We start from the raw sequence: 12628 nt of genomic DNA on the forward strand, positions 1-12628 counted from the left end.
ATAAGGCTAGGTGCTGATTTCTGGGTTTGTCTTTAGTGTGTTTTGTTCCTTGATTTGTGTTTCCTTTCTGGATTTTTAGAGAGTGTGTGCTTCCTATTTTAATGATCCGCTCGCTCAGTTGGTATGTTCATGGAAGGAAAGTACTTGCTGGTTTTGGAGGCTGGGGGAAGGGCAGAGCCAGTGTCAGGGACGATGACCTATGGGATCTATGGGAAGTTTGGACAGTGGGGAAGGAGGCTGCAGCTGATGTTCTGTTGCTGTGTCTGGGGGAACAGAGTGGAGAGTGTCTTGGGGAGCCTACCTGGTGTTCTGTTGCTGTGTCTTGGGGACAGAGTGGAGAGTGTCTCTGGGAGCCTACCTGGTGTTCTGTTGCTGTGTCTGGGGGACAGAGTGGAGAGTGTCTCTGGGAGCCTACCTGGTGTTCTGTTGCTGTGTCTGGGGGAACAGAGTGGAGAGTGTCTTGGGGAGCCTACCTGGTGTTCTGGCAGGTGTGACCTGTGGTTGAGCTGGAGGTGGCCCCTGAGTTGGGTGCTGGGACATAGCTGGAGTTTGGGGTGGTGGGGACAGACAGAGTGGGGAAGGCCTATGGGCAGCCTGCCTGGTCTTCTGGATATAATTTTTAAATGGCAACCACAATAAAACATATTCTAATGTAAAGTTATAAAGTGGCCATTGCTTTTTGGTTTACATATGCTTTTAATTTTATATTGTTGTCTATTTTTATCTTAGTTACTTTTTTATTGCTGTGAAGAAACATTATAGCCAAGTCAACTTATAAAAAGGAAGCATTTAATTTGGGGGGTTGCTTAACAGTTCAGAGGGTTTACATGTTACACACAAACCTCCTAGTCCTTATCAAACAGTTCTACACACTGGGCACTGGACATTCAACATGAGCCTGTGAGGGCTGTTTTCACTCAGACCACCACCGTTCTCAATAGTAATTACACTTTTCCTAAAATACACATAAAAAGCTTCATAGTAACTGCTAATACTGTTGCTAAAATGAGTGAAAAGTATTTTTCTGTATTCTTTTTAGTAGTTCTTTCTATCCTTACACAGTATCTCAGTAAGAGTATATAGTTAAACTATATGTTCTTAAATACTGTTATTTTCTCTATACACTCATGCCATTAACTTGATAATCAGTTGTGCTTAGAAAATGAAAAATAAGTTGGAGCTGGAATTGGGGCTCGGTTGTAGAACACTTAGCTACTATGGGAAACATTAGTTTAAATCTTCACTATTGCAAGACACAGAACAAGACAACCTTTCTCTTAAAAACCTGTGAATAAAATAAACAGTTCCTGGTATCCAGGGATGGGTATGACTACCTGGACTTCCTTCGAGTGAAGGCTGCTAGGAGAGTGAGTTCAAGACAAGCCTGGGCAACTTCATGAGACCTCATGAGATCTCAAAAACTTAGGAGGCAGCTGTGTGTGTGGGGATGCCTCAGTTGTTAAAGGGCTTGTGGCAAACATGAGGACCTGAGTGGAATCCCTAGCACCCACCTAAGAGCAGCAAGACTCTGTATCCCCACTCCTGGGGGAAAGAGAGGGGTGAGGTGTAGTTAGGAGGATTCCCGGAGTTCATTGGTCATCCAGTCTAGCTAACTTGTTGAGCTCCAGGTTCAGTGAGAGAACCTGTTTCAAAACGTGAAGTGGGGAATGAGTGACATTGACTTCTTGCTTCTCTGCGTACATGTCTGCATATACATTAACAGGCACACGCAAGACTTAGAGCCCTCCATCCTTGCCCGCCCCATCAGGCATACACAGTTATACACACTTATCAAGGGGAAAATTATAAACAGCAAAAGTAAAATGAGTGAAAAATACATTTTAAAAACATAGCATAATATAAAAAATTTAACTTTCTGTCATTTAATATATAAGACACAGTGGCATTAATTAAATTCACATTACTGTATACTCATTCCAGTTATTCATTGGTAGGACCTTTTCATCTTCATGTGAAACCCAGTGCTGATAAAACAGTAACTTCCCAGTCCTCTTGTCTCCCCAGCACTGGCAACCACAATTCCACTATTGCGTTTCTTGCCACCAGTGAATGACACTGTTCTCTGTGAGTACAGACATGCAGTATTAATCCTCTGTCTGACTTCTTTCACGCAGCATGATGCTTTTCACTTCATGTTGAAGAATGTTTCAAGACTTTCCTTTGCATAAAACCTGACTAGTATAGATGGTATTTTGTTTCTCTACCCTTCCATGGTAGCTTCTTCCTTTTACCTGTTGCCAGTGCTGCACTGAATCCTGGTAATTAAAATCTGTTTCAGGATTCTTGTTGTTTTGATCCAAGCTGGTCAGGAACTCTGGGTTCCTCTGCCTTGTGAATGTTAGGATTATAGGCATGTACCATTGTACCTGTCCTGTTTATCTTTGGTTAGATTCCCTGAGATTTTTTTTTAATTCATAAAGATGTTATTAACTCACCTAACCAAATATTACTTCCCACTCCTGGGATGGCAGTGAATGGAGATGAATGAAAGTTTTGGTTCTGGTTATGATGAATTTCAGGCAATCTGGCAAATTCATTGTGTGATTATTAGGAAGCCCTAGTGATGTAGATGTGGTTGTATATGATATAATATTAGGTTTCTCTCTTTTTTAAAAATATTTATTCATATTATGTATATGAGTACACTGTATCTGTCCTCAGACACACCAGAAGAAGGCATCAGATCTCATTACAGATGGTTGTGAGCCAACATTTGGTTGCTGGGAATTGAACTCAGGACCTCTGGAAGAGCAGTCAGTGCTCTTAACCACTGAGATATCTCTCCAGCCCTAGGTTTCTCTTTAATATGCCAAGTGAGAAGATGACAGTTTGAACTGAGGTAGTGTAGTGGCCAAGTAGCTAAGGAATGTCAGATAGACTCCAAATTCATGGAGGAATTTGAATTAGCTTGTTGATTAGATGTGAAAGTTAAGGAAGAAAGAGGAAATCGCTAAGGATGATGGCTTGGGTTTGCCAGGATTAGTGCCATAGGTTTGCAATCTGAGATAAGGAATGCAGATAGGGAAAAGGTTTGCCAGAAAAGACAATTAATTTGGTTTTGATGAGCTGCATTTTTTCTTGATGCATGATCTTAACTGTAGCCTAGGATGGCCTGGGACTCACTGTGTAGTCTGTGCTGGCCTTGAATTTATGGCAGTCCTCTTGCTTTCCCTTTCAGATGCTGGGATTATAGGGTATGAGCCATTATAATACCCAGCTGAGAGCTGACTTAGAAGTGCTTGCAAGGCACTCAGATAGGGACACTTAGAAGAACAGGAAAATATGAAGGATAGCTGTGGTCTGGATTATGGTTTTAATAAGTGAAATCACCCAAAGAGTATATAATGAGCTATGTAGTTAAGTATGGAAACTGCCTGGAAACTCTTGGCAGTGCTTTACATGGAAGGAATGAGCTGTCTCCAGAATCCAAACTGGCCCACTAACTGTTCTGCTGCTGCTGCTGCTGCTGCTGCTGCTGCTGCTGCTGCTGCTGCTGCTGCTGCTGCTGCCGCCTCTGCTGCTGCCGCCTCTGCCGCCGCCTCCTCCTCCTCCTCCTCCTCCTCCTCCTCCTCCTCCTCCTCTTCCTCCTCCTCCTCCTCCTCCTCCTCTTCTTCCTCCTCCTCCTCTTCCTCCTCCTCCTCCTCCTCATCCTCCTCCTCCTCCTCCTCCTTCTTCTTCCTCCTCCTCCTCCTCCTCCTCCTCCTCCTCCTCTTCTTCTTCCTCTTCCTCCTCTTCTTCTTTTGGCGGTTTGAGGGGCCAGGTACAATGACTTATCCTTCACCTTAGAAGGAATATGTCTGCATGCCTCACACCTGTGGACTCCTAAAAACTTCACTAAGGTAGAAGGCCCTTGAATTTTGGTTGGATTTATTTTTTGTCCTCTGATGTGCATGTTTGTTACCAACAAGTCCAGAGTGATTATTTCCTCCTGCTTACTTGGGCCAGTCAGCATAATGTTACCAATATAATGGGTCAGTGTGAAATTTTGTAAAAGAGACAGATGATCAAGATCCTTAAATTATGATACAAGGCAGGAGAGTTAATATACCCTTGAGGTAAAACTGTAGAAGTTGGTGTTGCCAACTGGAAGCATATTGTTGCTCTCTGATGGTTCTTATGGACAGGTACCTAGAAAAGGACATTTGCTAGATCAATACCTATATAGCATGTATTGGAAGACATGCTAATCAAGTAAGGATACCACAGCTGCAAATTGGAGTCACTGCTTGACTAAGTTAACAGTCATTCTCCATTATCCATATGTCTCCTACACTCGCCAGGTAGAAGAGTTAAAGGAAGATGTGGTGGGAACCACCACCCCTGCATCTTTTAACTCCTTGATGCTAGCACTGATTTCTGTAGTTCTTCCGGGGATTCTCTACTGTCTTTGATTGATTGTTTTCCCTGACAACTCCAGTAGCTTCTCTTTTGGCTTTCCAACCACAGTAGCCCTCACTCTACAGGTCAGGGAACCAGTGTGGAAATTCAGCCAACTTGTAAGTATACCATCCCAATTATATACTCTGGGACCGGGGAAATAACTACAGGAAGAGTTTGAGGACCCACTAGACCTGTGAGTTGATTTCAGCCAAAACTTCATTAATCAACTCAACTTCACAAACCCCTACTGGAATCAGCAGTGTCAGTTATGAACTAGTGCCCAATAGAAGCCAGAAAGTCTGAGTTTCTTTGCTCACAGTATATACTTACCCTTGTAAAAGTCCTTAGATTCCAAAAAAGACTAGCAGTAAAACTCTTAGGTATTTTTTTTTAAATCAAGGTTCTTCCTCAGGGGACCCTGGCAGTCCCATCTTTCAATGGATTCTTGGTCTGCAAACTGACTCAAGTCTGGAAATTGGTTCACGAGGCAAGATTCCCTCTTACCATGATTCAGTATAGCCTGTCAGTGTAGAGATCTGTTTACCTTTGCCTCCAGAGTGTTGGTATAAGAGGCATGTGCCATGGGTGCCTAGCCTAATTAGTTTTTATGTTGGAATGATGAAGAAATATAAGTAGCAAGATTTTTGCTAAAAGCTACATTTTTAAAAGAGATCCTTATGACATTTACTTATTTTTTAAAGATTTACTTATTTTGTGTGTGTGGGTGTTTTGTTTGCATATATATGTGTGCACTATGTGTGTGTCTGGTGCTTGAGGGTGTCAGAGGTAGTGTCCAATCTCCTGAACTTAGTTACAGGCAGTGGTGAGCTGCCATGTGGCCACTTGGAATTATACTTGGGTCCTGTGAAGGAGCAGAGAGAGACCTTGAGCCATAAGTTTCTGTTCTTTATAGAACACCCAATCTCAGATGTTTTGCTACAACCCAGATTACTAATTCAGCCCCTAAAGATCCTAACTTTAACCCCATCATAACTTTCAACATACAAATTTTCAGCATATTATTTAGACGACAGGAATACCTGTGTTTTTCTAAGTTTTTTTTTTAATTGAAAAATGTATTTTGAGCATACTTACTTTCTTGTGAGGTTAGTCTTTCACGAGCTTGGCTTCTGTGGGTTTCCTTGGCTCTTTAAGATGGTGTGGGTTGCTTGCTTCTAAAGTGGGTGAGACCTTACCTAGTAGTTCTGCATCAGGCAGTTCTGTATCTTTTGTAATAATTTAGATTGTAATGTGACTTAAGGATTTCCCACTCAAGAGCTTGCCTTTGTCTGCTTGATGTATTTCTCTAATGTAGGATCATGTGCAGAGTTAGGGGTATTGTATGGGGACCTAGGAAGTGTGACTCAGAATCACCAGCTACTAGAAAAACTTTTCTTATTTATCTGTCAAATATTTGTATCATATACCCACATACTACTAGATGTTTGTCTCACTTCTCTCAGCTCTTTGTTATTAGATGAAGATTTTCAGTTGTGTTCCGAAGCTGTAGCTATTGGTTTATTCTTTATTCTTTATGATAACTGCCAATCTACACAGCAGTCAGAGAAGAGTCTCCACAGAATCTTGATCATTTCTCTGGGTGTAAATAATTTATAGAATAATATTGTAATAAACTGTAGATAATATTGCAGTGGCAATAATTTGCTATAGTAAACTATAAACATGTTCAAAGAGGTTGAGACAAAGGAAGAATTTTAAAGGCAAAAGCACTAGGAAGATTACATAAGATATTTTGAAATAAGAATTATTGGCTACAAAGATTAGTAACAAATGTAATTTCAGTCCAAGTTGCTGGGCAGATGTTGATGCAGAAGTATTTTTTTTTTGTTTGTATGCATAAAACTGTGCTGATCTTTGTGTAAAGTAGTGGTTCTGAAACCTTTTGTGATAGTTAACACTAGTTGTGTGAGAATTTTTCTTTAATAATCTCACGGCTTTATGTTTTCTTAGGGTTCATATAAATGATTCCATTTTGATTCTGGTGACTTTCTCATAGCAGTGCTAGTATGATTCTGACATGTAAATTATGTATGTCTATATTGCAGTGCTTGGATCTTAAACATGCTTAGGCAAGCACTCTACTCTTAAGATCTAGGTAAAATATTAAGGGTTAGATGGCCTAGGTAACTGCTACCTGGCTAGCCTGATGCTGTTACTAATATAAGGAAACTTTCTTACATGTGTTTCTGCTGATACTAGGAGACTTTCTCATGCCCAAGTTGATTACATATTCTTTTATGTTCTGTACCCTTGGAAATCAGTCAGGAGAGAAGTCAGTAGAACTGTTTTGTTTAGTTACCTACAATAGACTTGGATCCAAACCAACCACCCAACAGCACTTCCTGTGCCTGTATATAAGCTTTTACAGTATTTACCTTTATAAGCTGTCCCTGGGATGGACCCAAACATAAGAGACACCTGCACCAATACAAGAAATTTTTTCGAGTAAGACTTCCATTTTGAGTAGGAGTCGAGTAAAGTTTAAGTTCCCAAATTCCCTGGGAACTGACATCGTATTTGGTGGAAAGAGATGTGTATGTAGGTAATTGACCAGGAGGTTGGCAAGTTAAGACATGAATGTTAGACAAGGCAAGTTCCCTGCCACAGTTGAATATCCCAACCAGTGAGATCAGGATAAGTGTACAACAAAAACATGCTCCTAAGGGAATTCCCTATCCTTAAATCCCGATTAGTGGAATAACTTGGTACAAATGTTTGTGGATTTTAGGCTTAAAAACCCTGTAGGATCTTAACTCAGTGTCACGGGTCAGCTCCCAAGCCTGAGTCGTGGCCCTGATTGACAGTCCTGGGGCATGTACTCAGTAAACTATCCCTGTCTGGCTGAGATCATGTGGGTTGTGAGGTGACTGCTGAACCCCTGTCCTACCATTGATTGATATCTTCAGCCCAGATTATCTAAATTTCAGTAAGTAAACTACTAGGCTGAAATAGATCAACATTTTGTTTCAAAGCAAACCTCTGATTTAATCTTACAGGGCAGACAGTAGTTCTTTTTAGGTGCTGTTATGTACAGTAGATAATGATAACAGCCCTGTTTCTTTTTGGCCAACAAAATGGTGATTTTTGTTTCATTTTGTTTGTTTTTGTTTTTCAAGTTTGTGTTTCACTGAAAACAGTTTTGCAGGGACAAATGCTGCATTATCTTACTTCCTAGTCAAACCAGCCAATCGCATATTCTTAACAATCTAGGATAGTCTACATATTGTAGTTGTCATTTGTTTAAATATCATGAATGTTTTTGTTTCTTAACTGCAGTTATTGATGTGATGTTATTTATAAGAAATGTATGGTTGAGTGCTTCTTAGTTTATGACAGACTGTTAGAGCCTTTGGGATCTCCAGGAATAGGAGTAAGAGCAGCTTGATTCTTGATCCATCCTTCCCTCCCTCCCTCCCTCCCTCCCTCCCTCCCTCCCTCCCTCCCTCCCTCCCTCCCTTTCTCTCTTTGGTACTGGGAATTGAACCCAAGGCCTTGCACATGCCAGGCAAGTGTTCTACTACTGAGATACCTCTTCAAACCCTGTCCTCCTTTTTAAAATTTTTGTTTTGATACAAATTTTTGCCTGACAACTGGAGTTGGCCTTGGATTTGCTTTACTCTGTTGGTAAAGCAGGCTGTGAACTTGGGGCAGTCCTGCCTTATTATCAGGCCCAGCATGGGGTGATAATTGATGCTTCCCTAATCGTTTCAGATTAGGAACTAGTTGTATTACTAGACTGAGTCTGGCTGCTGGACAGGACAGGCTGGGTGGTAAAGTGAAAAGTTGTTGAAAGGAAGGGAACTTGAATGGGAGAGCTGCTCAGTGAGAAGAGAGCTCTTGTTACTAAAGCCTTGCTGCAGAGTTAGCCGAGAAGCTGACTTAAGGGTGGTGTGCATGGGCAGTTAATTGTTTTTTCCTAGCAGGTAGACCAGATGAGGCTTGTCTGATTCATACCACCTAGTCATGAGATAAGTTTCAGTTTTACAGAGTTTTAGAACAAAGATCACTTCCCCAGGCTATTCCTGTCACTTGTTAGTATGCCCACTGTGCAGTTACAGATTATACAAGGGGTAGGCCAGAGTGGGTAGCTGTCCTGAGGCTCTCTTGTTGATTGCCAAATTAACAAAAACACCATAATTCTCTGTGTCAATTGCCAGAAAATCTAACCAAAGACTCTTGTTTGGAACTTTGAGTTCCACCTTCCAACCTAGAGTTTGAGTTAATCACCAACGACAGTGATTTAATCAGTCATGCTTAAGTAATAGAAGCCTGGAGAATGTCTGAGCTGTTAGACACTTCCATTACTTGTAAGAATATCCCAAATTCCCCTGGGACAAGAATGCCTTTGCTCATAATTCATCCAGATCTTCCCTTAAACCCTCTTCACATGGCTGTTCACTTGTATCCTTTAGAGTAAAAATAAGTCAGATGTTTCTCTGGGTTCATGGAACTCTTTTAACAAGTTACTGAACCAGAGACTGGGTTGTGGGAACCCTTGACTTATGGTCAGTGGGCAGAAGTTTGGATAACTTTGGGATTTGCTCCTTGGAGATGTCATCCATCAGGAAGGAATGGGAAATCTTGAGACCGATCCTTTACCCTGTGTGGTTTGCAGAATGCCCCAGCAGTGCCAGATTTTAGTAAGCTGTAGGACCTGGCATTGGCACCCAGAGAGAACTGAAACTTGATTATAAAACGTCTACCCATTTGGCTCTGTTTAATTGTGTTTAGGAAAATAGTTTTTTTTTCCTTAGTCTATTTGATGTTAATGATAGATGTGTGTCAACTATAATTATCTGAATCTTGTATCAGGCTCATTTTGGAAGGAATTATCTTTAAAAGGTTTTCAAAAGTATTACAACAGAACTAGTAACATGTTGGAAAGAGGTAGGTAAGTGGTCTATAAAAACATATTAATCCACTCTTTGAGTAAAATGAAAGATAGAAGATAACATCCTAACATGAAAATCATCATCTTACATGATTACCTTTTAATTACATTGTGTTTACATTTTTATATCATTGAACCTGTGACATAAACTTGGTACTTCATGCATTTGTAAGTTCAGAATTATATCATCCATTCTTGTTTTTATATAGATTTTATATTAGTTTTTTAATCATATCTCTGTTTTGAACATAACAAAGAATAAAGAAGAATAAAGAACATAAAACTTTTCATTTCTATAGCTAATTCACTGTATGGAGTGTTCTTTCTCCGGCTCCTAGAAAAGTTTTAATCAAACATTGAGTGGAGTTAGAGTGTTTTCAAAAGTTTCTATGTATGGCAAAGAGCAGTAGCCCTGTCCACTGTCAGTTCCCAGTGGGCTGAGCTTCTTTCTGTCTACTGTCTTAGGTGACACCTTTGGTCCCTCATGCAGAATGGGATTGCAGTTATCTGGTTTTGGTCCCAGAACCCTGTATAATTGCTGTTTGTTTTTTTATTTTGGATGATCTGAATTCTTGTTTTGAAAAGTTTTCCTTTTTAATATTTCAAAGTCTTTGCATTACTGAGCTGTGTTTGGAACAGAGTTGTCTGGTTTCTCCTTTTTACTCTTAAGTGCTCCTTGTGTCAGAGTTCTGAACTTGTTGCTTTCCATGGTACCTCTGCTGGCTTTAACCTTCTTTATTCCATTCCTCAGACTCCCCAAATGCTAGTAGGACAGGCATGTGTGCATCACCAAACCTGGTTTTTTAGTATATTGATTTGGGAAAGATTCTTAAATTACTTTTTGGATGAGTTATATTGACAGAATCTTAAAATAGAAAGTTAAAAGCTTGAAAATTATTCTTCAAGTGGAAATATTTCATGGTCAGTCAATGAGTACAGTAAAGCCATTTGAGCCAAGTTTGAAGCAAGCTTCATTAAATACTGTTCAGGATGATAGACACCCGCCAGGTCTGTACCCAGGATTCCCAGAGAATGGCTGCAAATTATATTAATCTGGTGCTTATAAAGGCAAAACCCACAAGGCCTTTCCTGCCTTTGTCCAATCAGGGGCAAGCATACATGTTGATGTACTTCCTGTCTACATATCTCCTGCAGCCTATGTGTGGTCAGACATCCCTGTGTAGTTGTGGCAACCAACTTTGTGTACAGAAGTGAGAATGTGTGGCTTGTTAACTTAAATGATCAGTATCCCCTAGCATTCCAGGATGTTATCTGTCCTTGGCAAGTGGGGTTTCCAGTTAGAGACATTATTGCTTTATAGATTTCTTAAACACAATATTTTAAATGTGAAGCACAACTTTAGCCCTCACACAAGACGAGAAATCTGAGGATTCTACTTCTGAAAAATATGTCTTTTCCTAAGTCCAGAGTAGAAGAAATCTTAGATCAATATACCATTGTTTTCATGATCATTAAGGCATAGGTCATTGGGTCATTGGAAAAGGGCTAGGGTAGCACTTCACTTTTGACATCCTCCCCCACCAATTTTCTGTTTCTGTAAAGCTGTTTGATATCAGTGTAGTAGATAAAAACAAAAATCCCAAATCCAAAACAAACCCTCAGTGACAAAGACTAATAATCACCAATCTCTTTCCTAATAGATGTCACTGAGACATCTTATTAAGTGCATATCATTAAGTGTTTAAAACACAGAGGGTAAACTTCATCAACGGGAGAACAATCCCTTGAAAAGTTTGGGATCATCCTTAAGAGCCATTTGGAAAAATCACCTGTCATATGGCGGAGGTTTCAGAAGAACCTGATGTGTCTTAGTCCAGATAAAAAAAACACAGATATGCTAGAAGAGTCATAAAGACAAAAAGAAGGAGATAAGCAAGAAGGGAGATGAGTGCAGGCCTACGGCCATCCACTCCAGTGCTGCCTAACTGTCCATGCAGAATGAAGACTATAGGTTCAAAATCCGACCCCAGTCTCTACTCAGGAAGATGTCCCCAACTTTTGCCCAAGGACAGATAACAGAGCATTATGATAAAGTGTCAGTGTGATACACCAGATGGAGTCCTGTGGGTTTTCAAGAGTCCTAGGCTCTTTTTCTTCTTTGAAGTGACATCATTGTCATCAGTACCACTCTATTTTGGTCATTCCCTAAACTATATTTAGCTGACTTTCTCAGGCTAATTTCCCAGTAGAAAGGGTAGCCTTCACACTGAGGACAAAGTTTTAAGACCTAGCCTTCTGATCTCTGTGGGGAGAAAGAAACGAAAGATTTCACATGGAGTAGATATAGATGTCCTTTGTGTGTTTAATTTTATAGTTTTTCCAGTATGCTATTGTTTCTGTTAGTTGAGTTATTTTGTCAGAGACAGCTGTTTTTATTCTGAGAAATAAGCCTGAGGAGAAAGTGAAAGCACAGGGACTTGGATGCTGCTAACTCTGCCCTACCCTGAGGTAGAATCAGTTCCCTACCTCCTTTCTGTGTATTTACTTGCCATTTGCCTGGCTTATTTGGAGCTGGAAGGTACTCATGTAGCCATCATTTTGGATAGCGTGTCTTGGTACTAAATGGATACACCTTATGTCTAGCTCCCCTCATTTTCTTTTATCTTTGGTCAGAGATTAGCTTTTTATATATTTCATCTTTAACATTTTTTCAAAATTCTGTTTTTCCTCAGTTGGATAGGCACCAGGGTACAGTAGCAGCTCTTCTTGTATGCTCCACTCTTGTCCTCTCCATTGGAAAGCATGCTGGCTTCATCCTGTGTGCATCCATAGGAGCTCTTCTGAATGGGGCTGGGACCATCCATCTCTCTGTGTTAAGACGTAGTTATACACAAGATGGCATCTCTTCCTTGTCATTCTTTAGCCAGAATGAATGTAAGGGTCACTCACTTTTCTTATGTGACTATATCAACACATTATATTAATATAATAAATTAACTTTTATTTTTCTTTCCTCTCTGTTTCAGACTCCTGGGAGAGTTGGCTCTCAAGGTTCTGATTTAGATTCATCAGCAACTCCTATAAATACGGTGGATGTCAATAATGAAAGTTCTTCAGAGGTATGAAAATTTAATAGAGAATAAAATTCACCGTTTAATGGAAATTAGCAAATATAGTAATGTTTGGAAACAGATTATGTTCATGGGGAAAATTCTTATAAATTATATTATTACAATTTTGAGTTATCTTTATAAAAGCATACCAATATTTGGCTGTAAGAGTGAAAAACTGTATATTAAGATTGAAAATTAATACTACCAGTTTGTCTTTTGTGTCACCATCTCAGTTTAATGA

The 12628-nt window shown here is 40.0% G+C and overlaps 1 protein-coding gene across 7 annotated transcripts in view; it reads left to right on the forward strand.

Annotated features, from left to right (window-relative positions):
• The window catches only part of Eea1 (early endosome antigen 1), a 167528-nt gene that overhangs the window by 65957 nt on the left and 88943 nt on the right, over positions 1-12628 (forward strand). For all 7 annotated transcript variants that reach the window (XM_039080107.2, XM_039080106.2, XM_063263461.1 and 4 more), the window contains one exon: positions 12301-12393. In XM_039080107.2, coding sequence (XP_038936035.1) covers positions 12301-12393 — 93 coding nt within the window. Of the gene's footprint in view, positions 1-12300; positions 12394-12628 lie in introns of those variants that run through there.

The sequence above is a fragment of the Rattus norvegicus genome, chromosome 7 (genome assembly GCF_036323735.1).
Source record: "Rattus norvegicus strain BN/NHsdMcwi chromosome 7, GRCr8, whole genome shotgun sequence".
Taxonomy (NCBI): Eukaryota; Metazoa; Chordata; class Mammalia; order Rodentia; family Muridae; genus Rattus; species Rattus norvegicus.